The sequence below is a fragment of the Schistocerca piceifrons genome, chromosome 3 (assembly GCF_021461385.2).
Source record: "Schistocerca piceifrons isolate TAMUIC-IGC-003096 chromosome 3, iqSchPice1.1, whole genome shotgun sequence".
Lineage (NCBI taxonomy): Eukaryota > Metazoa > Arthropoda > Insecta > Orthoptera > Acrididae > Schistocerca > Schistocerca piceifrons.
In genome coordinates this window covers 538,434,154-538,459,771 of record NC_060140.1, presented here as the reverse complement: position 1 = coordinate 538,459,771, position 25,618 = coordinate 538,434,154, and the positions used below count along the sequence as shown (strand labels likewise).

Genomic DNA, 25,618 nt, shown 5'->3' with positions numbered 1-25,618 from the left:
CAGCGCCCAGAACCGCGCGGCCACTTCGGCCGGCTCAATGGAAACAATATGCTTTCTTAACCAGTAAGAACAACAGTTCTATCTCAAGGGTGTCCTGTGATTTATGCAATAATTGTAATGTAATCTATCTTCGGCTTCATATTGAACATATTCGATATAGTCTTAAGTCTTTAGAGCGAAATATAAGTGAAACATCCATGTCAGCTGCGCGAATCAACAAGTAGAGGTTTATATTTCTTCGACGAGAGGATAAGTGGTTACCTACAAAAGTGCAACTGGGTGTAGTATAGCTATGTTGAGTTTCAAAATTATCACATTATCTAAAACGACCAGAAGGTTTACATTTCCAAAATCTCATGTGGATGAGTGTCCAAAAGTGAGTGCAACTTTCGTGACACTTTAAAATTCAAGCTCAGAGTACGAAATAGCTCCATTTGCTAAAACTGAGGATTATATTGTCTCTTCACAGGAATCATAATACAAAATAGTAGCTTAATCCGTTTGGTGATGGTTGGCACAGTTTCCAGTTCCGTGGCTTCCAATTCTCTTCGAGCAAAGCCAATCCCCTTTCCATATTTAGATCGCATGTACATTCGAAATTGTTTTACTAACAAAGCAGTGCAGTATTATATCATCTCGTAGCAAACGATTGTAGGTCACTGCTAATCTAATGGACAAACATTGAATCTAATCTGGGGGTAATTTCTCTAAAACAAGAGATGAGTTGATCGAAAGCATCTTGAGGCGTCAAAGGATAGTTAATTTAGAGATGGAGAATGTGTCTCTTTGTATATGTGGGTGTGAGTAGGGCGGGGGGGGGGGGGGGTGCGGAGAAGGGAGTGTGAGTATACAGATGCTGGCCAAGCCATCTAGGGCAGTAGTGTAATATGACATCAGCATCCCAAAAATTCTGGAAAGATGTCGTACAGACCACGTACTGATCAGATTTAGGTCTTTCAGTAGTGTATCAAATGTTTCTTGCAACATCACAGCATCCATCTCATCTTCAACTACACTCTCTTTCTTTCCATTATAATGACTTCAAGATTTCTTACATGTATTCCATTCCTAGAATTCCCTTCTATGCGTTGTACCTGTTTATCATTATGAGCTCTCGATGTTCTCTGTATCCGTTCCTCTCTTCTGTTCTTTACTTGAATCTCATATTTTATGTGTGTATCTCCGTAGTGTGCAACATTTGTTACATTTCGTGTTTTGCCTTTCATGAATTAATTTCAACAATTCTTGGGGTACTCAGAGATTTCTGATAGGTCTAGTGCTTTTTTGTCTATTGTTGTCTGTGTACCCTTTATTATTTGGTCTCAAGTTTTACACTTTATCTTGTTTACATTCATCTCCCCTATTTCAGTCATCTGTTTACCAATGCACTCTTCGAGGCTCTGTACAATCAATGGTTACTTCAACTTACCCAGGTCCCGTCTTCCTCATTTTATATTTTGAAATTTATTCAGCTTTAGTATACACTCAATAATTTATGACTAGACTCCACATTTGCAAGTGGAAACGCTTTACAGTATAAATTTGATTTCCAAGTCAATTTCTTACCATTACACAATTTATCTGAAGCCTTTCGGCCGCCACAGGCTTCTTCCAAGCGTATAATCTTCTTACATGGTTTTTAAACAAAATGTTTGGCAAATAATGAGGCTGCGTTCAGTGCAAAATTTTACCACGTAGTTTCTCCTTTCATTCATTTTCTCTTTTCCGTGTTCTCCTTCAATTTTCTTTTCTCTTCCTTTACCAATTATCGAATTACAGTCACACAGAGCAATAAAATTTTCGTCTCTCTTAAAAAGCAGAATATTTTTTCCAATACACGTTTTGTCAATGTGTTCATCGTCTGTTGCACCGCTAGGCAGATATACTTGTTTTATTATTTTGGGCTGCGAATTTCTCTGTTTCTTGACTAACCCTTTACTGTACTATTCGTAGTACTTTTGTGTTGATAACCATGTACTCACACGACCAGAAATCCCGTTCTTTCTGTCGCCGCCTTTCACTAATTCACTCTGTGCCTAATATTAATTCTAACAATATTCCCTTGAACAGTCCGCGCCTGGAGATCCGAATAGGGAACTGTTTTACCTGCGCAATATTTTATCCAAGAAGATGCAATCATAATTTTACCACGGGGCAGAGATATGTGTTCCTGAGGAATGTAGCGCCTGTAGTTTTTCTTTGCTTTCAATGCTGTTGCAGTGACGCTAAATGATGATATGAGGTCAAATCAATCAATCATACAGCCTGTTGCCTCGATAGCAACTGAAGAGTTGGTGCCTCTTTGCAGTAACCGTACCTTGGTCTGGCCTCTCTGTAGGCACCCATCCGTCATAAGCGGCAACATCCATAGTTATTGAGAAAGAGAGAAGGGCAGGGTTTAACGTCCCATCTCTAACTTGGTCGTCAGAGAAGACATAGTAGTCGGAAGGGGCAGAGAGTGTGTAGACTACTACTAGCAATTAAAACAACAACAGCAACAATAATATTATAATAACGCTATTAGCAATTAAATAACTGATTCTGGGCTCGTTCCAGTCGCGTATTGCATGTTTACTAATTCTTTTGACGTTGTTAACAACCATATTGTTCCGGCTATCCAGTATTCAGAACTGTACATTACTACTTCTGTGATATTCGGAACTCTTGGTTATTTCCTGATTTTCTCGCTCTTCAGTTGGCCCAACAGACCTATTACAAATTGCACAAAATTCATTGAGTGAGTTGATGGGATTTGTCGCGTTCGACAGCGTGACTTTCAGGGATCAATCATATTCGTTTGAGTGCCTCTTAGCGTCTCCCAGGCACATGTCAGTGACCAGTTTTCGTTTTATTTCATTATCAGAGTTTCGTAACTTTGTTTTCATGAAAATTCTGTATTTGTTGAAATTAATCTAGGGATCATTAATTTTTTTGTGCTTTAACAGTATTTTTAATACGTATACTGTACAGCTAGTTTGATTTCATTGTTCATGAAGATACATCCTGTAAGCTTCAGCCTTTAAACGTCTTTGTTTCAGAGTTATCTGTAATAGTTTTCACGTTAAATCCTTCTGAACATGATTTAATTAGCTTACTGGCTCCTGATTTTCATAACTTTATTTTTCATTCAAAGTTGATCATGTGCACGCAATTCTGTCGTAAAATTATTCTCACTTATTATAAAAGTTACCTACTCTTTATCTGCTTCATTTAGAAAGACATCGTTAAAAATCTCCTTGTAGAGGACTTCCGTGTGACTGTTTGGTTCATGTTGGTTGTAAAATTATCAGTTTGGTTCCATTACGATACCTTACTTCAAGACAATGATTTTATAGCGTTACCAAAACTTTTGGCGTACTTTGTCTTCCTAATGGGCTGCAGTAAGTCCCATTGATTGTTTTACAGTAACAGCGCCACCGTTGCACCTGTCGTCGTTCAACAAACACCATAATACTGACTGTGTCACCACATCTGTACACCACTAGCTACTTTACGATGTACGCGATGGCAGTTACTGCTGCCGAATTTCCTCTTCCTGAGCCAGTCGTGAATGGAGCAAGGAAACAATGACTGTCCGTAAGGTCAGGCCCGAACTCAAATCTCTGTGATCGCATTTATGGTCTTTTCCCTACACACGTTGCACAGCACCACTCTTGTAAAGTCGGTCATTGGAGTGGGATGAGTATCTACGGGGCGCTTTCCCACTTTATTGATGTCTTGAGGTGACGAGTTGTTTTTCTTTGCCTCTTTCTTATTTCTTCTAATAACTAGTTCTGGTAAGGGCCCCAAACTGAGGAATAATACTCATATATTTGTCGAACAACCGTTTTGTCAGCTACCCCATCGTAAGTGCATCATACTTTCAACGGATTCTCCCAATGAATCACTGTCTGACATCTGACTTTACTATCAGCTTAACGTGCTCGACCCACTTCAAATTGCTTCGTGCATACGCTCTATGGTTTTGACAGATATGAATGTTTCCAATGACTCTTCACCAATCGTGTAATTAAATAACAACGGATCTTTCGGCCTATTTGTACACAATCCCTTAAATTTATTTTGATTGGGTGCCAACTACCGATCCCTGCAGCAAGCGCTGACTCTTTACGCGTCGTTATGAATTCACTACAAGTTCGTAGCGTTGCGAATTATGTACATACATCAGCATAACCAGCGAAAAATCTCACAGAGGTTCCGACGTTATCCATTAGATAGTTTACGTATACTGTGGCGACAGTGTAACGGACGCATTCTACAAGTCAGTGAATACGGCGTCCACTTGGGGGTTGATATTTTCAACATTCATAGTTTCGTGGACGTCTTCGCTATAAGAAAATGTGCACAGACATTTGAATTGTAATCAACGTTGTGAAGGAACATTATAAAAAATCAGGAATTATGTTTATCATTCTTTTTACGCCGAAATTACTAATATTATAGCGCCAACAATATTCATAAAATCTATTTCCATATAAGCCTCCGCAGTACTGACGTTCTTACGGACAAATGATACAATACTGCGATACGGAACTTAAAATGTGGTACATAATTCACGTATTTGACAAATGTCTCATTGTTACAGCTTGATGAAGATTTAAATTTCTTCAACCCCACTGATGCGCTGGTCAGAAGAATAACGGAAGTAACTAACCTGTCAGTTTACTATTACGAGTTCGATTATCATTCAGATGACAGTTTCGTGAACGAATTTGGTAAGTCAAAAGAGCCATATTCTAAGATTAATACTCAGGAAGTTGAGCGTGTTCTACGGTATTCATAAATTATGAACTCTCTTCAGACCTCTACAGGTGCATTAATTTATTTGTAATGTGTTACGGATCCATTATATTTTGTCTTAACTCTGTTGATTCCGACAGTTTTTCAGTCAAACTGTTCTGCAAAATTCATTAACTAACATTAGAGGAACTATTAATTTAGTTCAACGTTTTCACTGAATTTTAATTAACATAACTATTAATTACAGAAACTATGAATAAGGACATCAGGGTGGTGATATTAGTGACTTAGATCCTATTGTTCAATAAGGTCAACTTCTAAAACTCACTATGAAAAACTTCGAACGGTAGACTTCCGTCTGCGACAGTTTGTATCACCTTATATTCATCAAAACCAACGAACATGACGTGGTATTAACATCTGAGAGCTTAAAAGTCTAGAAATTGATCAGTTTCTGAGGTTTATTTATTATAATTTAGGGACAGAGATTACAAGTAGCTCAAGTGACATTTCACGAAAAACGATCTAAATGCACATTTGGTAAGCTCAAGTGTCGATCTTTTCCGAATACAATAAGTACAAGAGATTTCTGTAGAGTGCTACACCGTCTGATGATAATGTTCAACGTCTTAGCCAATGCCTGCACTGCATTTAGAATACAAATGGGTACAAGTGAAATGTCTGACAGAAGGAGGTGCTATCTCTAATGAAGTTTCACGTAAGTATTTTTTTTTTTTTGAAAGTTCACCGATAGCTTAACATGTATGCTTTTAAGAGTACTTATAAAACTATTTGATGTATGTTTAAGTAGGCCATATTTAGAAAACTTGTGATAAATCTTTAGGCACAATGAACATATTGACCCAACAGACCGGAAGGTTCTTGAACCCGACCATGCATATATATGGAATGTGATACAGATTTTGATCTGAGACTTCCTGACAAATTGAAAATGTATGCTGGACCTAGGCTCGAGCTCGAGACCTTTACCTTTCTGGGGCAAATGCGCTACCGACTGAGCTACCCAACTACGACTCAGTAACCTTCTGCACAGCCTTACTTCTGCCAGTATATCGTCTCCTACATTCCGATGTTCACAGAAGTTTTCCTGCGAAACGTACAATACTATCACTCCTGGAAGAAAGGATATTACAGAGACGTAGCTTTGACACAGTCTGGGAGATGTTTCCAGAATGAAATTTTCACTTCGCAGAGAATTGTGCGCTGATATGAAACTTCCTGGCAGATTACAACTGTGTGCCGGACATAGATTCGAATTGGGGACCTTCGCCTTTAGCGAGAAAATGCTCTGCGGACCTTCTTCTCAAGTGTGACGCCTTATTCATCTTTTTTTTTTGATGGTTTAACCACATTTTTGAGTGCTCTGCCTCGTTTTTACTTTTAGGCATTAACAACTTTTTTCTGTTTTGTTTTTTCCTTTCATCCGCCTTCAATATCCTCTTTCATCTATAATTTTTCTTGAAGTTTACTGATTTTTAATGTTTCTGAGTGGGGCAGTTTTGAGCCTCGCCGCATGTACGTATTTGCAGCATCGCTGGTGCTTCGAGGGCCTTTCATCTGCAGACACCTAGAAAAATTTTCCGTTTCAGCTACGTAGCAAATTGATTTAAATTTAAATTTATTTTATGTTGTTTTATTCTCATAAAAATAAGTTCATCTTTCTTCTAATCTGTGTCTAGAAAAAATGGTTGCAGAACGAAACGAAAGTAAGATGTGAGCATGGTCCACAAGTTGTTTTATCTCTTCTTCCATTTTCTTATGAACTTAAAGTTTCTACATCTGTGAAAACTGTTGACACTGAAAAATTCGCGGATTCATAAAACATCTAATCATCTCTAAAATCCTTTAAGTATGCTTAAAATCTAGGATTTTCTTTAGAACACATTCTACCTGTTAAGTTCCTTCTCTCAGCCCTCCCGCTGTCCAGTACCATCTTTCTCAAATGTTATGTTCAACATTCTTCCAAATTTCTTCTTTATGTTTCTGTAGCGTTTCATCTTCCAGTTCTCTGTGAGCTTTAATGCTTACTTTGTATTTGACGTACACACACCAAACAGTTTTCAATCACCCCAGTTCGCAGAACTCCCGAAGATGGACGTTGACTGTGGATACTGTATCACAGACACAGTCCCTTTGAATGTTCAGAGATGTCACTAAACCCGCCCAAAGACGTAAACAACGATGCACGAGCAGCGTCTATTAGACGGATGGGGTCCGACAGCCGATCAGTTCCTGTCATTTTACCAGGAAGGAGATACATGTAGTACAACCATGCCTAGACGGTCAGTACCGCCTTCGATCGCGTCCGCATTGTTACTTTGAGCCAGGAAGGGCTCTCAACAAGGGAAGTGTCCAGGCGTCTCGGAGTGAACCAAAGCGATGTTGTTCGGACATGGAGGAGATACAGAGAGCAGAAACTGTCGATGACACGCATCGCTCAGGCCGCCCAAGGGCTACTACTGCAGTGGACGACCGCTACCTACGGATATGGATCGGAGGAACCCTGACAGTAGCGCTACCATGTTGAATAAAGCTTTTCTTGCAGCCACAGGACGTCGTGTTGGGTCTCGAACTGTGCGCAATAGGCTGTCTGATGCGCAATTTCGCTCCTGACGTCCATGGTGAGGTCCATCTTTGCAAACACAACACCATGCAGCGCGGTACAGATGGGCCCAACAACATGTCGAATGGACCACTCAGGATTGGCATCACGTTCGCTACACCGATGAGTGTCGCATATGCCTTCAACCAGACAATCGTCGGAAACGTGTTTGGAGGCAACCAGGTCAGGCTGACCCTTTTCGACACACTGTCCAGCGAGTGCTGCATGGTGGAGGTTCCCTGCTGGGTCAAATGGATCTGATCACTATGGGACTTGTGAGGTCATCAGTCCCCTAGAACATAGAACTACTTAAACCTAACTAACCTACGGACATCACACACATCCATGCCCGAGGCAGGATTCGAACCTGCGACCGTTGCAGCAGCGCCTACAACCGCTCGGCCACACTGACCGGCGTTCCCTGCTGTTTCGGGGTGGCATTATATGGGGCCGATGTACGCTGCTGGTTGTCATGGAAGGCACAGTAACGGCTGTACGATACGTGAACGCCATCCTCTGACCGATAGTGCAACCGTATTGGTAGCATACTGGCGAGGCATTCGTCTTCATGGACGACAATTCGCGCCCCTATCGCGCACATCTTTGAATGACTTCCTTCAGGATAACAACATCGCTCGACTACAGTGGCCAGCATGTTCTCCAGACATGAACTCAATCGAACATACCTGGGATAGATTGAAAAGGGCTGTTTAACGACGACGTGACCCACCAACCACTCTGAGGGATCTTAGCCGATCGCCGATGAAGAGTGGAACAATCTGGACCAACAGTGCATTAATGAACTTGTAGATAGTATACCACGCCGAATACTGGCATGTATCAACGCAAGACAACGTGCTACTGGGTATTAGAGGTGCCAGTGCGTACAGAAATGTGGACCGCCAACTCTTAAGGTCTAGCTGCATGGTGATACAACATGCAATGTGTGGTTTTCATGAGGCATAAAAAGGGCGGAAATGATGTTCATCTCTATTTCGATTTTCTGCACAGGTTCCGGAACTCTCGGAACCGAGGTGAAGCAAAACTTTTTTGATGTGTGTATTTCACCAATCGCCACATGACCGTATTATTTTTGTGCAACTGCTTAATACTCCTTTATTGGCCAGGCTAAACATTCTGTATTAATTGTTCTTCTGCACTTCTTGTGACTAGTGGTAGCCTGTTTCTTACCCATTTACAATTGTAGTGATGTCCGCTGCAGGTAAATCGATGATCCAGTGTGTCTGTTAGCCCACATTCTAGGCACCTATCACTATCACTCAACCCAATAAGGTTCAGTTTTTCACTGGTGGCAATAACATTGTTTACTACTTACTCGTAATATCTTGTGAATGTGACATCTGTAGAAAGTACTGGCAGGCTGATGTTTTTCCACACAACTTTTCAGTTTACCTTCGTGTACTATATTTCAATGCTGTTGGGGTTGTCTGTCTTCTTCTACTTTTCCATCAAGTCTGTTGTCGTCGGGTGGCCTTTCTTTGCGAACAGTTTCACCTATTTAACTGACCTGTAGTTAGAATTCCCTCACGTGTTTGATTTTACTTAAATTTAGCTACACTGATGAGTGGTTTCTGAACAGAAAACCTTTAATAGCTGTACCGTGATACTGCTGAGTCCCTGTTTGAGCGTTCTGATGGTTCTCTTAATGTATAAGGCCGTTGCTTTCCAGTTCATGTCCGTCAGTTGTAGTCCTATTGTCTTTTTTGGTTTTGTTAAAGCTGTGAGCTTCGCTTTGTAGGTATTACCTTTACACAAGTAACTTTTCAAATACTTCATCGGCATTCTTGCTTGTAGTTCTAGCCAAGAGAAAACTTGGGCTGTGTAAAGTATGTATGTCTTTATTATACTTATTTTCTGGAGGAGGACCGCTAACGCGAACTGTTTTCTATTATTGCTTTTTGCATGCTATTAGTTGTGTCTTTCTAGTTTTAGCCACCATTTTTAAGGGATAGTATTGTTGTCAACGATAGTGGATATCTATTCCACTACCCCTCTGAAGTTAAACACACTTTTTTATGTTTATTGCCACTCTCGAAGACTGGTAGTATACGTTAGTCGCACTTTTCAGTAGTCCAGGTTTCTCATCGTGCCGAATGATAATGACAACATCATCTCCGTTCTTTCGTACAATGACATTTTCCCCAGAGATCATTATTCCTGCTAATTTTGTAGTAATCATCCTAAGAAGAGACCCCAAAGTTGGCACGTCGAGTAACATTGAGAGTGGACTCCCTTACGGTAAGCCCCTGCCTGTGTTGATTAAGTTTGTTCAAATGGCTCTAAGCACTATGGGACTTAACATCAGAGTTCATCAGTCCCCTGGACTTAGAACTACTTAAACCTAACTAAGCTAAGGACATCACACACAACCATGCCCGAGGCAGGATTCGAACCTGCTACCGTTGCAGCATCGCGGTTCCGGACTGAAGTTCCTAGAACCACTCGGCCACAGCGTGATTAAGTTCGTCATTTGGGCCATTGACACTGATCTTTGCTGCGAAACGAGTTACCAAATTGTGAATTACTTGTATAGATCTTTCTTACAAACTGATTTTTGTCGTAATTTGTTCCATGTATCGCTAACTAACTCCGTCGAAAGCTTTAAAAAAAGTAGGCCGCACCGGATATTCGTCACCGAGGCTACTGCTATGGGAGCTCGATATTCCGAGATGGTCGTTGTGATGGACATATCTGGAACGCACTATTGACGGTTCGCAATTGTTTTCTTGAGGAGCGGGGCCTTTCTACTAATGATCGTTTTGTAATCAAAATTATAAGTGTTATAGGCCCAAAGTTACAAAGTTATCGATTGTCTTCTAACGTCCGTTTTTACTCATCAAGACAATTTCCCCTTCTTTTAATTTTGGTGATGCGTTTGTCCCTTTCATTATTTCATTGATCATCTCAGTAAAATGTGGTCCTATGAGATGCCAATACTTGCCGTAAAACTCTTTTTCGGAGGCCATCTGATCCGGGAGATCTGTCGGCTGGTGAATGAGAGTCTAAATATGAGATTTCCTCTATGGTGATGTCAGACAAAACTTTGCTGTTTTCGTCATTCGTGATGTCAGTGCGTGGTGATTGCGCCATGTATACCCACCATTCGCCTAAGAATATCGGCAAACCCTCGGACACTGAAGCATCATGGGTTTGCATATTTACAAAGTGTTGCCTCCCCGGACTGCATCGATCACAATAAGAACGACAGACGGCAGGACAAGCACCATCAGAGGTCCTCCTTGCTAGGGACCTATTCCTCCACCGTGTCACGTGTGCGGAACTGAGCAGTATGAATTCCTCCGCGCCTGTTTATGTAGTGCTGCGCAAGATAACACGTCGGCAGTTCGCCCCATAGGCTCAGTGCCAATTCATGCACCGGCTCTTAGCCCTGCTGGAAGCCATCGCAGTGGGACTTACGACTTTTCAGCGATATCCCAAGTCGCACCTGTTGGTAACTACGCTGAATGCTCAGCCTCCATCGTTAATCACTGGCATATTCTTCACGTCCCACTACGTTTACTCACTTTGCTTTCAATGCGTATGCCTGTCAGTTTCTGAAAAATTGTATTACTTTTTATTGAAAAGAGTGTTCCTTTGTTATTAAGCTTCTCTACTGTGGTTGTAATGAACTCTTGTTCTTTTTTACCTATGTCTTATTATTTTTTATCAAGCGTCTTCCCATGAGAGATATGGCAAGTGGCGACGAAGTATTTGCACTCAGGTGGTCACGTGAATGGTTTTTTTCTGTTACTTATGCTTCCAGGTCACCTGATATTCCTTTTATTTTCTTGTTTCTCCGTGGCCGATCAGCCAGTATCCGAATCAAAAAATGGTTCAAATGGCTCTAAGCACTATGGGACTTAACATTTGAGGTCATGAGTCCCTTAGACTTAGAACTACGTAAACCTAAATCACCTAAGGACAACACTCGCATCCATGCCCGAGGTAGGATTCGAACCTGCGACCGTAGCAGCAGCGCGGTTCCGGACTGAAGCCCCTAGAACCGCTCGGCCACAGCGGCCAGTGGTATCCGAAACCCTTGACATGACAACAAATTTGCTCTTTCCATGAGAGAAGCTGCAAGAGTTGGTCTCCACGGTAGTGAGCTTTACAGCAGCGTCTGCCGATGGCTCCCAACACCCATCTCGGTCGGATCTCACTGCTAAAGGCTTTAATGGGGTTCCTCCGCAATTTCCTTCTTTCGGCAAGGAAGTCGAGTCCTTGGCGAACTACTTGGCGCGCCTCGAGCAGCATTTTCTGGCGACATCTGGCATAGGGCGTTTCTCCTCGCCTAAGTTGGACCAGAGGTTTACCACCTTTTTCAGCAACTGAAACCTGAATTATAACCACAGTCCTATCATGTGAGGAAGTCAAATTTGGCTTTCGAGAATATTTTGACTCGCAGGTACATGTTGCTGCTGCGCCACACAAATTTTTTAGCTGCCGTGAGCAACAGGGTCAGTCCTACCGGGCATGCTTACTTCGGTGTGCCAATGAAGTCTGTGAAGAGTCACTCGTTGCGTCACTCGTCTGGGACGTACTCCTGGTACACGCACCCAATGAGGGGCTTCGGACGGACTTACTGAAACCGCAAGGTCCCACATTGGACGTCTGTCTTCAGATCGTTCGAAGATTCGAGCACTCTATCCGTGCGTCAGCTTCCATACAAAATGCTTTTTCTCTCCGTGCGGCTCGTCTTCCCCGCCGCACGCTACCCCAGCCACCCCGCTCCCTACAAGAGTTTGTGCCTGTTGGTAAACAGGCATTCCCCACCCGTTGCTCCCCAACATTTTCCCTTCTGCATTTCATCATGCATTCCCAGCATCAGTGTCAGCTTTTCCGTGACAAATGTGCCTCGACGGCAAGACGGGTCACAAAGCGGAGGTCTGCCGGGCCCCCAGCGAGATTCACATGGATTTGGCTGAAATGGACACTTTCACGACGGAGGAATCGGAAATGGCGACCTCAGAGATGCTTCATGTCGGCCCATTCTACCTGTCTGGGATCGACAAATGTCCGTCCAGGTAATCGTCAGTGGTCGTCCCGTCGACTTCCCGGTGGTCACCGTTTCTGCCGCCTCGATCATCTTGTGGAACATCCACCGGCGGTTGGGCTATCCTCCACTGCAGTCCACCTCCCAGCCTCTACACAGTTCCAACGTGGAAACACCACCTGTAAATGGCGTGATCAACTATATAGCATCTTTGGATTAGAGACAGATATAACGTAGAGTTATATATTATTACCAATTGTGCTTACTGTTCAATGGATGAAGTAAAATAAATTTTCTGAAGTGAAATGAAAATGCACAGCAGGCTGATACAAATTCCGACGTTTTTCAGAAGCAGTTCCCTTAAAAAAAGAAAGCAGAATAAAGTGAAAAAACTAGTTTGTACAGGAAACAAGTTGAAGACAAAAAAATGTAAGTAGAACATGACGAACATTGGAAAAGAAAACGGCGGACTACGTAGTGCAGAAATTGACAGCGACACTATAGCACTAAAAAGTGATACATTTCATTTATCTGGTAAAAGCATGAAAGAGAATAATATTGTTTAGAAGTTGTTCCTCTTCTTTCTAGCATCAATAACAACTATTAAGAGACCACACGCCGTCCAGCTTGCAGCTACGTCGACAGATCACCAGAGCAGACGGCGTTGAACAATTTGGGCAGTCCCAGCCGCTTGCTGAACTAAACCAATGGGGGCTCCTGTCGGGTGGCGACCACTGTGCATATTCGTATTAAGCTTTCTGCCCTACCCCATAGTTTCCTTGTAATCTGTGTTCATATCTGAATCCATCAATGGGTCTACCTATTGGAAACCTGATGTGTTAAGGAAATTAAAAATGCAGTGGACAGAGAGGTTCATAGTGAAGAGGCACGTAAAAGCATAGTAACGGAGAAACAGCCTGTAGAAAATTCTTTCTGTAAGACTAAATACGTTGGAGTAACGTACGGTATTTAGCACTGGAAAGACAAGCAGAGGGGTAAAATGGTAGGTGCAAACGAAATATATAACATAGGAAACAAGTTCAAATGGGTCAAATGGCTCTAAGCACTACGGGACTTAACATCTGAGGTCATCAGTCCCCTAGATTTGGAACTACGTAAACCTAACTAACCTAAGGACATCACAGACATCCATGCCCGAGGCAGGATTCGAATCTGCGACCGTAGCAGTCGCGCGGTTCCAAACCGAAGCCCCTAGGAAACAAGTAATGTGATATTTACGCATAGATAAGAAAACTATATCAATGTAGAAAGACATAGAGATAAGCATTATGCCATTCGAAACACTGATTATACAAAAATCACAACGCTACACATTGTTTAGCGCCTTTCCAGCACATGTCACTGCTGTATGATGTACGTATAGGGGCCGTCGAAAAGTTTCCGTTCGAGGGCCGTACAGAGCAGGAACGGTATGCCGATCGGGCAAAATCGCCGTTAGCATTAAGGTAGTTATCCTACCGGCATACCAGGTTGAATATAATCTTTCGGGAAAATACCGTGTCTTCCTACGTGAGGAAGTCCGTGACTGCCTACTGCACACCCTCATCAGCCAGGAATCGTCGACCCGTCAAGGGCTTTTTTTAAGGGGCTGAAGGCGTGATAATCACATGGGAGTGCCTCCCAATTTGAGTTGGCGTAACTTCTGAGCTACGACAGAGGCGATTTGAGGAAGTGCGTCATCATGAAGCAGCAGCACTCCCTGTCACACCAGTCTACAGCAGTGGTTTTCGACAGGCGTGCTGCCCCATACACATACTTCACTCGCCGGTGGTTGTTTACCGGTGTTTGTCTTTCGGCAGCGAAGAAAAGAATAACAGCACGTTGGTCCCATTGGGATACATCTGGTAATAAGGTCGCCCTAGTGTCCGCATTTACAGCAAGCACGCCGGAAAGACATGAATGCCATATCACTTGCTTAGACGCCGGTGGTTACATACCTGCATCGGAGTCGAGCTACGTTGCGTATACGCAGCAGCAAAGCCCTCAAACGGAAACATTTTGATCCCCCGCATACAAATAAGACCATTGACTCAAAGCAAACATAGTTACAGCCCTTGTATTTAGCGCAAAAGTTTGATTGTTTCTTTAGAAGTGAGAACTACGAATTCATGCACTTATAATAGCGTACTTGTTTTTATGTTAAGCCGACGTGCTGTCACAGACACAATATTTTCGTATGTCATTTATTATAACAGATTAATGACTAGAAAGCGTATGCTTGTTCCTGTTGCAGGAGTTGCACATGCCGGTGAGCTACAATTCCTCTTCCTGCGAAGGGATCTGGATATTAATTACAATTTTGATCCGAAATCAGAAGAGGATCAAGTACGAAGGAACATTCTGCGCTTCTGGACCAACTTTGCAAGATACGGGTATGTGTGTGTTCTACACTCAAAACAGATTCAGGGCTTAAATAAAATAAAATATTATAACTATCGTAGGACTCAAGGCCTCGGTAATACATGATTGATAATGAAGAATGATACACTGGGAAACTAATTGATTTTATTTTTGTTACAGAAGTTAATTCATTTGCTAAACAAAAGTCGTCCATGTTCATTTAAATTACCTGAGGTGATTGCCTTTTACTTGCATCAAATATTCTGTATTACTAAACGTAAAACTGCTGGCGAACTCACTTATTGAGATGTTAAAATCAGTCAGTTCGGCTCTGAAAGGCATAGCTACATGTCTTTGCATGAGGAAAGCCGCATGTCGTTCTCAGGACATCATTACGATATTTCCATCTATTGCAAGGAACAATGAATATATTTGCGGGGTGTACAAGATGCCTGCAGTAGCTATGCTCTCGCCTAAATGTACCATTAGTGACACAACAGCTGGCCGAATGTTAAACGACGATACTGACAAAGGACATCAGGACTTGGGTGCCATGTGATCAGTATACGAATGGGTATATTGATCCCAGGGGCTGACATTAAGAAGCAAAAACGCGATTGCTTGTATTACCTTTTACGGAGGGATAGCAAGTTATGGAACTTTAGGTTCTGCATATAGGTTAGTAGAGTTAGAACTGGAACGAAATATAATGAAATGGGAATATAGAATGCTAATCAGAATAATCAGAAGGGAATAAAAAGTACAACTGAAAGTAAGACACACACTCCAGTAAGTTCATAAAAGCAAGGAGATAATTTTGGAACAGATTTTGTTGTGAATAAGAAAGTTAAAAATAGTGTTACGGATACTGAAAGACTGTCAGAACATAATGACATGTTTCAGACAGAATGGAGAGTTATTTTTAAAAAATTAAATGGCATGTTTAGCATCTTAGGAAATGAAGGTAATAGGATTCTCTAGATCAAGCTTCCGTTGTACCAACGGAAAGTTGACAGACAGTGTGAATTGCCAGTTCTGAATTATAGCTATGCTAAAAACTAAAAGCGTTCCAAAAATGTGGATTGCTCCGTGAGAAATGGTAAGCTGCATGTTGCAAATTATTATAAGAGACAGGGAAACCAAGAAATGTATGAATAAACAGAATGGAGTGAACGGTATAATCGTGGAAAAAATTTGGAAATTTGTGGTAATTTCCTGTGGGACCAAGCTGCTGAAGTCATCGGTCCCTAGGCTAACTTAAACTAACTTACACTAAGGACAACACACATGCCCATACCGGAGGGGGGGCTCGAACCTCAACAACTTGCCTTTAGTTAGTACACTGTCCACTTACATTGATGTGATCACTCGTCAAAAGCCTGAATAACCACCTTTTGCAGAGTGGACATTTGCGAGATTTGCAGGAGGAGAGTAAGTGTTGTTTTGGATGGTACGATGGAGGTACGGAATCATGCCAAATCCACCGTTGTGGCCAGCTGCTCTACGTTTCTCGGTCGAGATTCCATTGCACAAACAGCCTTCTCGAGATTCTCGCTTGGATTTAAATCCAGAGGGCGTGGTTACCAGGAGAGTGCGGTAGACTATTCCTGTTGTCTCAAACTTCGAGCTGTTCGACGCTTTGGATTGTCCTGCAAGCAGAGTACATCATGCCAAGGAAAAACACACTCCGTGAAGGAGTGGATGTGGTTCCCACAAAAACAGACTAATACAGTACTTGTGCTGATGTACTGTGCCTTCCAGAACGACGAGATCACCCAGGGAAGGCCAATATAACATTCCTCAGACCATAACGCCGCCTCTGCACTAGCTTTCAGACGTTTCATGACGTACATGCCAACGACCATCTGTCCGACTGTGTATAAAACGTGATTCATCTGCATAGGCCACCTGTTACCAGTCAGTGGACGCCCATTCGCGACCCCGACGTTATCGGTGAACTGTACTCAGTATTAGCGAATGAACCAGGCGCCTGCTGCGGCGGCCCATATGCAGCAATGCTTATGAAGGAGACACTGTTGGCGGACCCTTGGTGCACCTCGAGGGCCAGCTGCTCAGCAGTTGTATGTCTGTTCTTCCGTACACATCTCCGCGGCCGTCGTTCACTCTGTCCTTTACGGCCAGTGGTGCAACACAGTTGCCTCAGCGCCGGTTTTGGATAGTTATTGAATGTCGAAGTAAGCATGTTATTAGGAGGATTTAACCACTGTGGGACACTATACAGGCTTCGCCGCTTAGGAAATGCTTCCATCCTTAGCTCGAAAACCAACGATCACGGCGTTTTGGACCTCAGATAAATCGCTCCGTTTCTACATTACGACAACGACTGAGCTGTTTTCCGCGTCCCCCGCTCATGCGACACGCTTTATATACCCACCGTTTCTAGTGCTGCTACCTGCCGCCTGTGAGTGGTTATTGCACGTTAACGTCGAACGTAAGTGGTGGCTGTATTAATGTGACATGGCCGTGCAGTATAGATCACAGAGCAAGCACAGAGTTTTGATCAATAAGGAGTATCCATGAGATGGGGGTGAGAACGTGTGGTGACAAATATCCCTCCTTTTTATGGCCGTTCACAAAGTACCTAGCTTATACTGAACAAAACACAACGTACGTAGTTGCTACAGGTTACTAGAATACTACACATGCAGTAGTACGCAAATTAATAATTAAAAGTATTGGAGACCTCGACATTACCATTTATTTATAGGTTAAATCAAATCCAGTATGTCATTGATTTTAAATATTGTATTGGCCCTTGTCTGACGTTGTAACAAGTTGCCGGACAACGACAGATTTGATTACAGTCAGGGCCAGAAACTTGGTTCTCGTCACGTAGCTTGCTTCTCTGGTTTGCTACCGCATGTATAAATGAAGTATAAAGAACCTAATTTGTAACCAGGATATCAACTGAATACAGAAGTCAATATGATAATCTGACAAAGTTTTCTCAAAAGTGGACAAAATTGAGGTTTAGTAATACGTAAACTTTTTTCGCAGAAACCCGACGCCATCTGCAGATCCTGTGATCTGGGAGCCCTATGACACGACGAGGAGAAGTTACCTTCTGATACAAGCCAACATCACTCTCAGTCACGACAAGGACAGGGACCGCATGGACTTCTGGGACGAGAATGTGCCGCTGCAACCGTTCCCTGGGACATAAGCCCTACTGATGAGACGACACTCTGGAGACACGCCACTGTCGGAGTTGCTCCATAATATGTAGTGAAAAAAAAACTATTAAATAAACTCGTTTCAATAGCAATAATGCGAAACGGTGCCTACTTTGTGGTCCGGCTATTCAGTATAGGTATTTAGCTTGTAGTATTAGTTGTTACAGCTGCAAAGTTACACCTTCTAGTCATTTGTCCTCTACAAAGCATTCACAGTTAGTTACTTTCGTTCTTGTTTCGTTCTTGACACATAAAATGTACAGATGTTTACCATTGATGAGGGAGCGCGCAGCGGTTTGTTGAGAAAGCAGCAGAGTAGTGGCGCATGGGAGGGAGGGAGAGTGGGACCGGGGGAGGGAGAGGGACAGAGAGAGGGGGTGGGGAAGGAGAGAGATGACAGATATACTACGTATCATATCGCTCCTTTCCCTGGGTGAATTATCAGCTTATATATTGTATACTTGTAAATGAGACACTTCCCGATACCCCTTATAGTTAAACCTTAAAGACACTCATAAACTGTTGTAATTCATATCCATGTATTAAACTGTGATTCTAACGTTCCATGTCGACGCATACAAGACAGAGAGAGGTGTAGGGCACTCTATTCACATTCGGGAGGACGGTGTTCAAAACCATCATAAATTTTCGTGAGCTGTGTTGTATAGATGTTTCCTCCCACTTTCTCAATGATGAAATATGGCACTTACACATCGTAGCGAAAATAAGCGTGTCAATAACGGCCTGTAATTACATAAAATACTTTATGATTTCTGTTACTTCTTAATAAAACACGAAATAATGTGCAGTTATCTAAGAATTCTTTGCCATAACAGTCGTATTAATACACAGATTGCGATGGACAAGAACACGTTAGGCTGAAAGGAATTTACGAAACTAACGAAACGCATCTCAGAGTGACTAACTGGAATATGAAAACTGCCAGATCGGTCTGAGTTTGTCTCTGGCTGTATGAAGAGAGCAAAGCATGTAACTAAACTTATTAAGAAGTTCCGAATTGTTACTGATTGTTGAATACCTAGAATTCATAAGGCGAGCAAGTATCATTTACAACAGCACTACTAACCGTGTATCACCAAACAAATAACTGTAATATTCATTTACAGTAGTTTTGTGTAATATGTAATTTATATCTAAATTTATACTTCACAAGAAGCAGCGCAGTGTACGCAGAAGATTACACACCAATAATAGGCTAGAAAATTTTTAATAGGTTTCGAATAGAGGAACACATTATCTGTAGCGCTCTCGTGATTTCAGTTTCTGAGTGATGAGGAACGGGTATGAACAGCACACAATGGTATCCTTATCCACCTGCGAGAATACTGACGTTACTATCCGATATATTGGCGAACTCTCAGTTATAAATAAAATATTCTTCAGCATACATCTTGTCCTATAAAAATTACATTACCTCTCATTCGATGATATATGTATGATCATTATGTATGAAGTAGATATAAAAAATTAATTCATACTCGTAATTTTCATTTCCAAGGAAAATACTGCTTTTTTCACTAGGCCTCAAAAAACAGAAGTAAGTAAAATACAAAAATTTTGTAACTGAACCGCCTGTCCTTTATTCATTGTAAAGGTATAACTTCATAGCGCGTCACTGAACTCAGCATTCCACAAATATGGTGTTCGTTAATTAGTAACGCAGAATTTACATTACGAAATTGATATACAAAGCAGATTTTTCCAAAGATTTGCGATGCGGCAGACTTCTCACAATGCACGTAAAACAGTGCAGTCTGGAACTGAGAATAGTTATTGGCCGCTAGTGAACGGATGTCAATTTTACAATATCGAATACCCAGTGTTCTCACAACTCTACACACTTGTGAATAGTTAGATAACACTGACGGGGATTCTATTTTTCATGAATCCGCTTGAGGCGAAATAAAATTAACTTCAAAGTGATAAGCTCGACATTTCATTGCGCAATATAGTCTGTTTCAATACATTTCTGGAAAAAAAAAACACAAATTTTAGAGGGATTGTATCATTGGAAAGAAACATGCACTTGCCACTAGAAAGCTGTTTATTAATAAAACTGTATAACACATTATATTAATAGCAATATACGAGTTGAGGAAATGATAGATCAAATGGCTCTGAGCTGTATGGGACTTAACTCCTGAGGTCATCAGTCCCCTAGAACTCAGAAATACTTAAAGCTAACTAACCTACGGACATCACACACATCCATGCCCGAGGCAGGATTCGAACCTGCGACCGTAGCAGTCGCGCGGTTGCAGACTGATGCGCCTAGAACCGTTCGCCACCACGGCCGGTTGAGGAAATGAATGGTTGATTGTAAAACAGGTCATAAAATATGCTGCCGGCATTTTGTAATTTATTGGTGCAACCTACATCTAAACTTGAATTTTGGTTCGAGGGTTATGTGGTTTTTATGCTAGCACAACATCAGAATCTAGGGAGGTGAAGAGCAGCCACATTTAAACATTGTTGCTTGAGGTGACGCAGAGTGGCCACACGTGACGGAAGTCCACTACAGTGGACAGAAGTCTGGTCCCAGGGAACGGAGGAAGAGGCGTATAAAATGTCCTTAAGGGTCTTACTAAAAAGTAAGAAGCAATCTGAAGGGAAAGATTCCCGTTGGCCACACCAGAACAGATTCGTCCCTGTTCCAGTATGGTTTCGATGACAAAGATACGTGCTAAAATTCTTGCTGTGAACAAATATAAGAGGAATCACCATCGTGCTAGTGAAACTAGTTTAATTATGGAGTGACACATCTGACGCAACAGGTGGTAAAAAGTTTACAAATACGAGTAGCGTCCACGTATTTGGACGGATTGTGATGGGAGTTGGATGAGGGCAGACCATACGCAGTAAACTTCACTGTTAGCACTCTGATATTATAAAGAAAAATAATGTACAGTCGCGTAGGAAGTGACTCACTGGTATACAAAAGCTTTACTCTCAACGGTGACAGTAACTACACATTTAGACGTGGTTATATCAGATGAAAAAGGGTCATTTTACCGCACCATATTTCAGAATGGCGCTGGAAAGTAGGTTTATGCTTACTGTCTCACTGAACATGTTCTTAGTATTGTGGTAGGTAATCGCTGACAGCTTTATGGTCGCGGCTGAGTGGGTAAAGATAAAAACCGTGGAGGATCTTAATACAAACGTTGCTTCACATTATCTTAAGTATCCTAGCATTTCGTGCATAAAGTCCTTAGTGGCCGCGTACTTTGTACAGGCGTCGTGGTACAGGTGTGCAATGCCCGCTTCCTGAATTATCTTTCACTGGAATCGCTAGTTCATAAAGAGTCCGTTGGGAAGACGGTGATTCAGAATTAGTGGCTTGTAAGAAGACACTTTGAATTCTGCGTCGGTACACATCTATATTTGCTTTGAATATGAGAGTGTTATAAACCATCTTACTTGGAGGACACAAGGTATCAACAGTATAGCCTTTTCTACCAGACGCATTGGGTACTTATTTTCTGGCCAGCCAACCTCCTTAGAGACGCATAATTTCATACAAAGCTTATGCATGTGCTGCCAGCAAGAGCGCAACGTCAGAACTCGTCCGTTAAGGTAAGGCAGGTGAATTTGCAGTTTGCAGCCTCGTTGACGTGTGCCGGCTGGCAGCGTGAAGCAGGAGGTAGGTCTGCTCCACCGCAGGATTCGAGTGCACCTGCAACCGGCAGTGCATATTGTAATGGCTGGTGGGTTCTTCATGGGTGTTACGAACACCATCCAACCACAATTACCATCATATCATGTACACAGAATAGAGACTGGACTTCAAGTCACTATTATACTGGCATATAATAAAAATTCCGAGTGGCCCAACGGCTTGGTGAAAGTTTTTCAATTGGGCGCCATTTCAGTGACTTACTGCCCCTAACCTACCACAGTAATCTTACGAAGAAAAGAAGACCTCGAGTTTTACATGGCATCCGAACCACGTGTCGTTCCTGGCTGATATTCACATCATTGAAAGTTAAAGGCTAAGTTAAAGGCAGAGTGAAGTATTTCGCGATGTGATCCCGGCACCTCTTTGGAGTCCAGGCACGTGCTGTACCGCAAGTGTATCACGTTCGGCATGCAGTCATCAAATTCTTTCGTAATTTCTGTAATTAAATTTTTTGTTTTATAATCGTATATTTTACAGTAAAATGTCTGAAGAACGGAAATTTGATCTCTTCTTATGCTCTCCTTCAAGATGGGGGATGTATATGACGGTCAGATAAGTGAACAAAAGCGACCAATGACTTGGTGTTCCTACACTGATCTGCCAGAATATTATGACAACCGATACTGTCGATATAAACCCGCCCAGCCGATATCAGCGTCACCAGAAGAGGAATGACTGCTAGTCAGACGCAAACACGGTGCGTGTATTATCAGTGACCGTGCTGTCTGTGTGTAGGATGTGGAGGCGCTCGAGCTATCTGAGTTTCACCGAGAGCAGATTGTGATGACTCGGAGGCTCGGCGCGAGCATTTCGGAAACTGGATGACCTGTAAGGTGTTCGAGGACTGCTGCAGTGAGTGTCTCCAACCCGTGGTGAAACCAAATTGAAACCAAGTCCAGGCGTCGTGGATTTAGGAGGCTATTCCAGACGTCGTACGCAGGGCAGGCTGGTAAAATGAACCCACAGTGCACCGAACACTCCTAACAGAGGGCCCCCACAGCAGACGACCCACGCAAGCACCAGTGATAACATCACGACATTGGCAACTACTACTGAAATGTGCACGTGACAAACGGCAGTGGACGTTGGCGCACTGGCAAAGCGCCCCGTGGCCTGGTGAATCCCTGTACCTTCTTCAATATGCCGACGGTATAGCGCGAATCTACCATCTTACTGCGGGACGGTGACAAGCTGGTCGTGGCTCCATTATGCGCTGGGGAACATTCATATGGGCATTCATGAATCCAGTGGAGCTCGTGCAAGCCACAATGACGGCCAAGGAGTATCGTACACTGGTTGCAGACCACATACATGCCTTCATGACGACCAATTTCCCGACGACGTTTTTCATCAAGATAATACGGTGTGTCACAAGGCCAGTAAGATGATGGGGTGGTTCGAGAAATACAGTGGTGAATTCCAGTTAATGCACTGGCCATCCAACTCGCCAAATCTGAACCCGATCGCAAACATCTCGGATGTGATTGCACGTGGCGCCAGAGCTCATCGCCCCGTCCACGGAATTTGCGGGAATTAGGTGACTTGTGTGTACAGGTGGGATACCAACTTCCTCCAGCACCTACCATGGCCTCGTTGCTTCCATGCCACCACCCGTCGCTGCTGTTATCCAAAGGTGGATATACTGGCTACTGGGTGGGTGGTCGTAACGGTCTGGGTGATCAGTGGGTTTGCTGGTGGCAGTAACTTGTTACTTTGATATAATTTTACGAAGTTGTTCTACATTTTCATTTGTTTGGATACGCAGTGGGAATGGTATTGTCTCGGCGGTGACAACTTTGGATTCACATCCGGCTATCTGCGTTTGCGCAGGTACCACATCGTACGGACGGTTGTCCTTCTGCTGTATTAGTCTTTCATGCATTCGCAGCCTAGCTTCATCTACAATACAGTAAAATCCAATTTATCTTGATGTCCGTGACGATACAAAAGACATAAGAGACGAATGTCTCATTCAAGCGTCGAACGTGTTTTCTAGATCTGTGGAGACAACTAGCAGTATTAGCAACAAGAGCATTTCCGGCAACAGCATCAACAACATCAGGAGAAACGCTAAACATCCAATAAATTTTGGAAAAAGGAGTCAAACTGGAATCATTCGAGTAATGACAGCTGGTCTCTCTAAAATTAAAATAGTGTCTTCAGTCTTTCTTGTGTCTAAATGCTTTCACAGTCTACACATCTCAGTAAGGAAACTGTGCTGTACTGGTTCAAAAACCAAATGAATGGGAAATATGTCACAGAGGAAAATAAGGAGAACACAAAAAAAGAATAAATGTTAATAGAGCAAATGGTTCCTGGAATGGGAACAACAGAATGGTTATGACAGAGACTGGAAAGAGGAAAAGAAAATTAGCAGGTCACATGTGATGAGTTTCGCTGCAGTGAGAATAATAACTCTGGAAATAGCCAAGAGGAAGTAGAACCTAAACAATTCCAAAGGCCAACAATTATTTACACAAGTTTAGTAAGGAAACTCACAATTATAGACCTCAACTACAACACGTAGCAGGGAAAATACATCTATAAGAAATGGGACCTTGGGTCGACACGACGTAGACATCAGCAGCAAATGAAAAGAATGGGAAGTAATATTATCTAGGAAACTCTTCCTAATGTTCCTCAAAATTATATTTATTTAATCACAAGGCAGCGTTGATCTTCTTGGGCATCTTCATTTGACACCGGAAGATGGCCTAAGAAACCGAGAACCGGTTTGTGAACAAATAAATATAATTTTTCAGAATATTAGGAGATATTTTCTTTTTTATGTTTTAGTCATGTTCTGCCAATCATCAACGGAAAATTCAGTTAACGTTAGAGTCCAAAGAGTTTAAAATAGATATAATACTGGGAAATACTAGAATACGAAAATAAACGAAACTAAGAATAAGGGGGTATTCTGGTGAGTAGCGAATCAAGAAAATTTAGAGAGAAAATTCTAATATACAGTAATAATTCCAAGATTCCTACGTTGGTACCATTGGAAAAGACTTACACATCACATGCAGGCCAGTCAGACAGTTTGAAGTGAAAACTATGAAATACATGAACAGGTGAACCACACAGTTAACAATATCTGTAATATTGGTGATGGAGGAATTCAATTTACAGAAATGAAACGTGCTACTGACAGTAATTTTGTGGTAGAGAAGGAAAACATGATGAATTATATTACACAAGCTCATATATGTGCCAGTGATATTGTTTGTGCCGACAATATTTAAAACCTTTCAATGCAAGGTAACATGTCACTGATGTAATTGTTAACTGATATGAATAAAGTTTCTGGTAATGAAGATTTTGTGGCAGCAATCGATTCTAGATAAATAATCAATCCTAGTGTCACATTACATTAATACTTGTTCCATAGATGAAGAATACGAAATTTCGCAGAGATGTGGAATGTGTCAGTTTGATATAAATATTATTCACGCGATTTTTTTTCTTTTTTGTTTTTACAATTACTGCTTTACATCTAAAAATTACCCTATTGAGTAGAAGGTGTTGTCATTCAGATATTCTTTTAATGTGTTTTCGGATGCTGGGTGGCTATCTGTCAGACATTTAATGCTATTTGGTAAATGACTAAAGTTTTTTGTGACTGCATAATTCACTCATTTCTATGCCAAAGTTAGATTTAACCCAGAGCAGTGAAAATAACGCTTCCTCCCAGTGTAGTAGCTATGCATTTTGCTGTTACTTTTGAATGGCGACGGGTAATTAATATCCAATTTCATAAGTGAATATATGTATTGCGAAGGTACTGTAAATATCCCGTGTTCCTTAAATAAATGTCTGCAAGATGATCTTGGGTGCGGTCCAGCTATTATTCTCGTTACACGCTTTTGTACAATGAATACTTTTCCTCTTAATGATGAATTACCAAAAATGTGTTGCCATATGAAAGCAGTGAATGAAAATAAGCATAGTAGGCTAATTCACATATACATTTACTACCACAATTT

The 25,618-nt window shown here is 42.0% G+C and overlaps 1 protein-coding gene across 1 annotated transcript in view; it reads left to right on the top strand.

Moving 5' to 3' along the window:
• Window positions 1-17,922, top strand: part of LOC124788818 (cholinesterase-like) — a 92,715-nt gene extending 74,793 nt beyond the window's left edge. Inside the window, exons 8-10 of the mRNA XM_047256098.1 lie at window positions 4,586-4,715; window positions 14,632-14,770; window positions 17,757-17,922. Coding sequence (XP_047112054.1) covers window positions 4,586-4,715; window positions 14,632-14,770; window positions 17,757-17,922 — 435 coding nt within the window. The remainder of the gene's footprint in view (window positions 1-4,585; window positions 4,716-14,631; window positions 14,771-17,756) is intronic.
• Window positions 17,923-25,618: the final 7,696 nt, after the last annotated feature.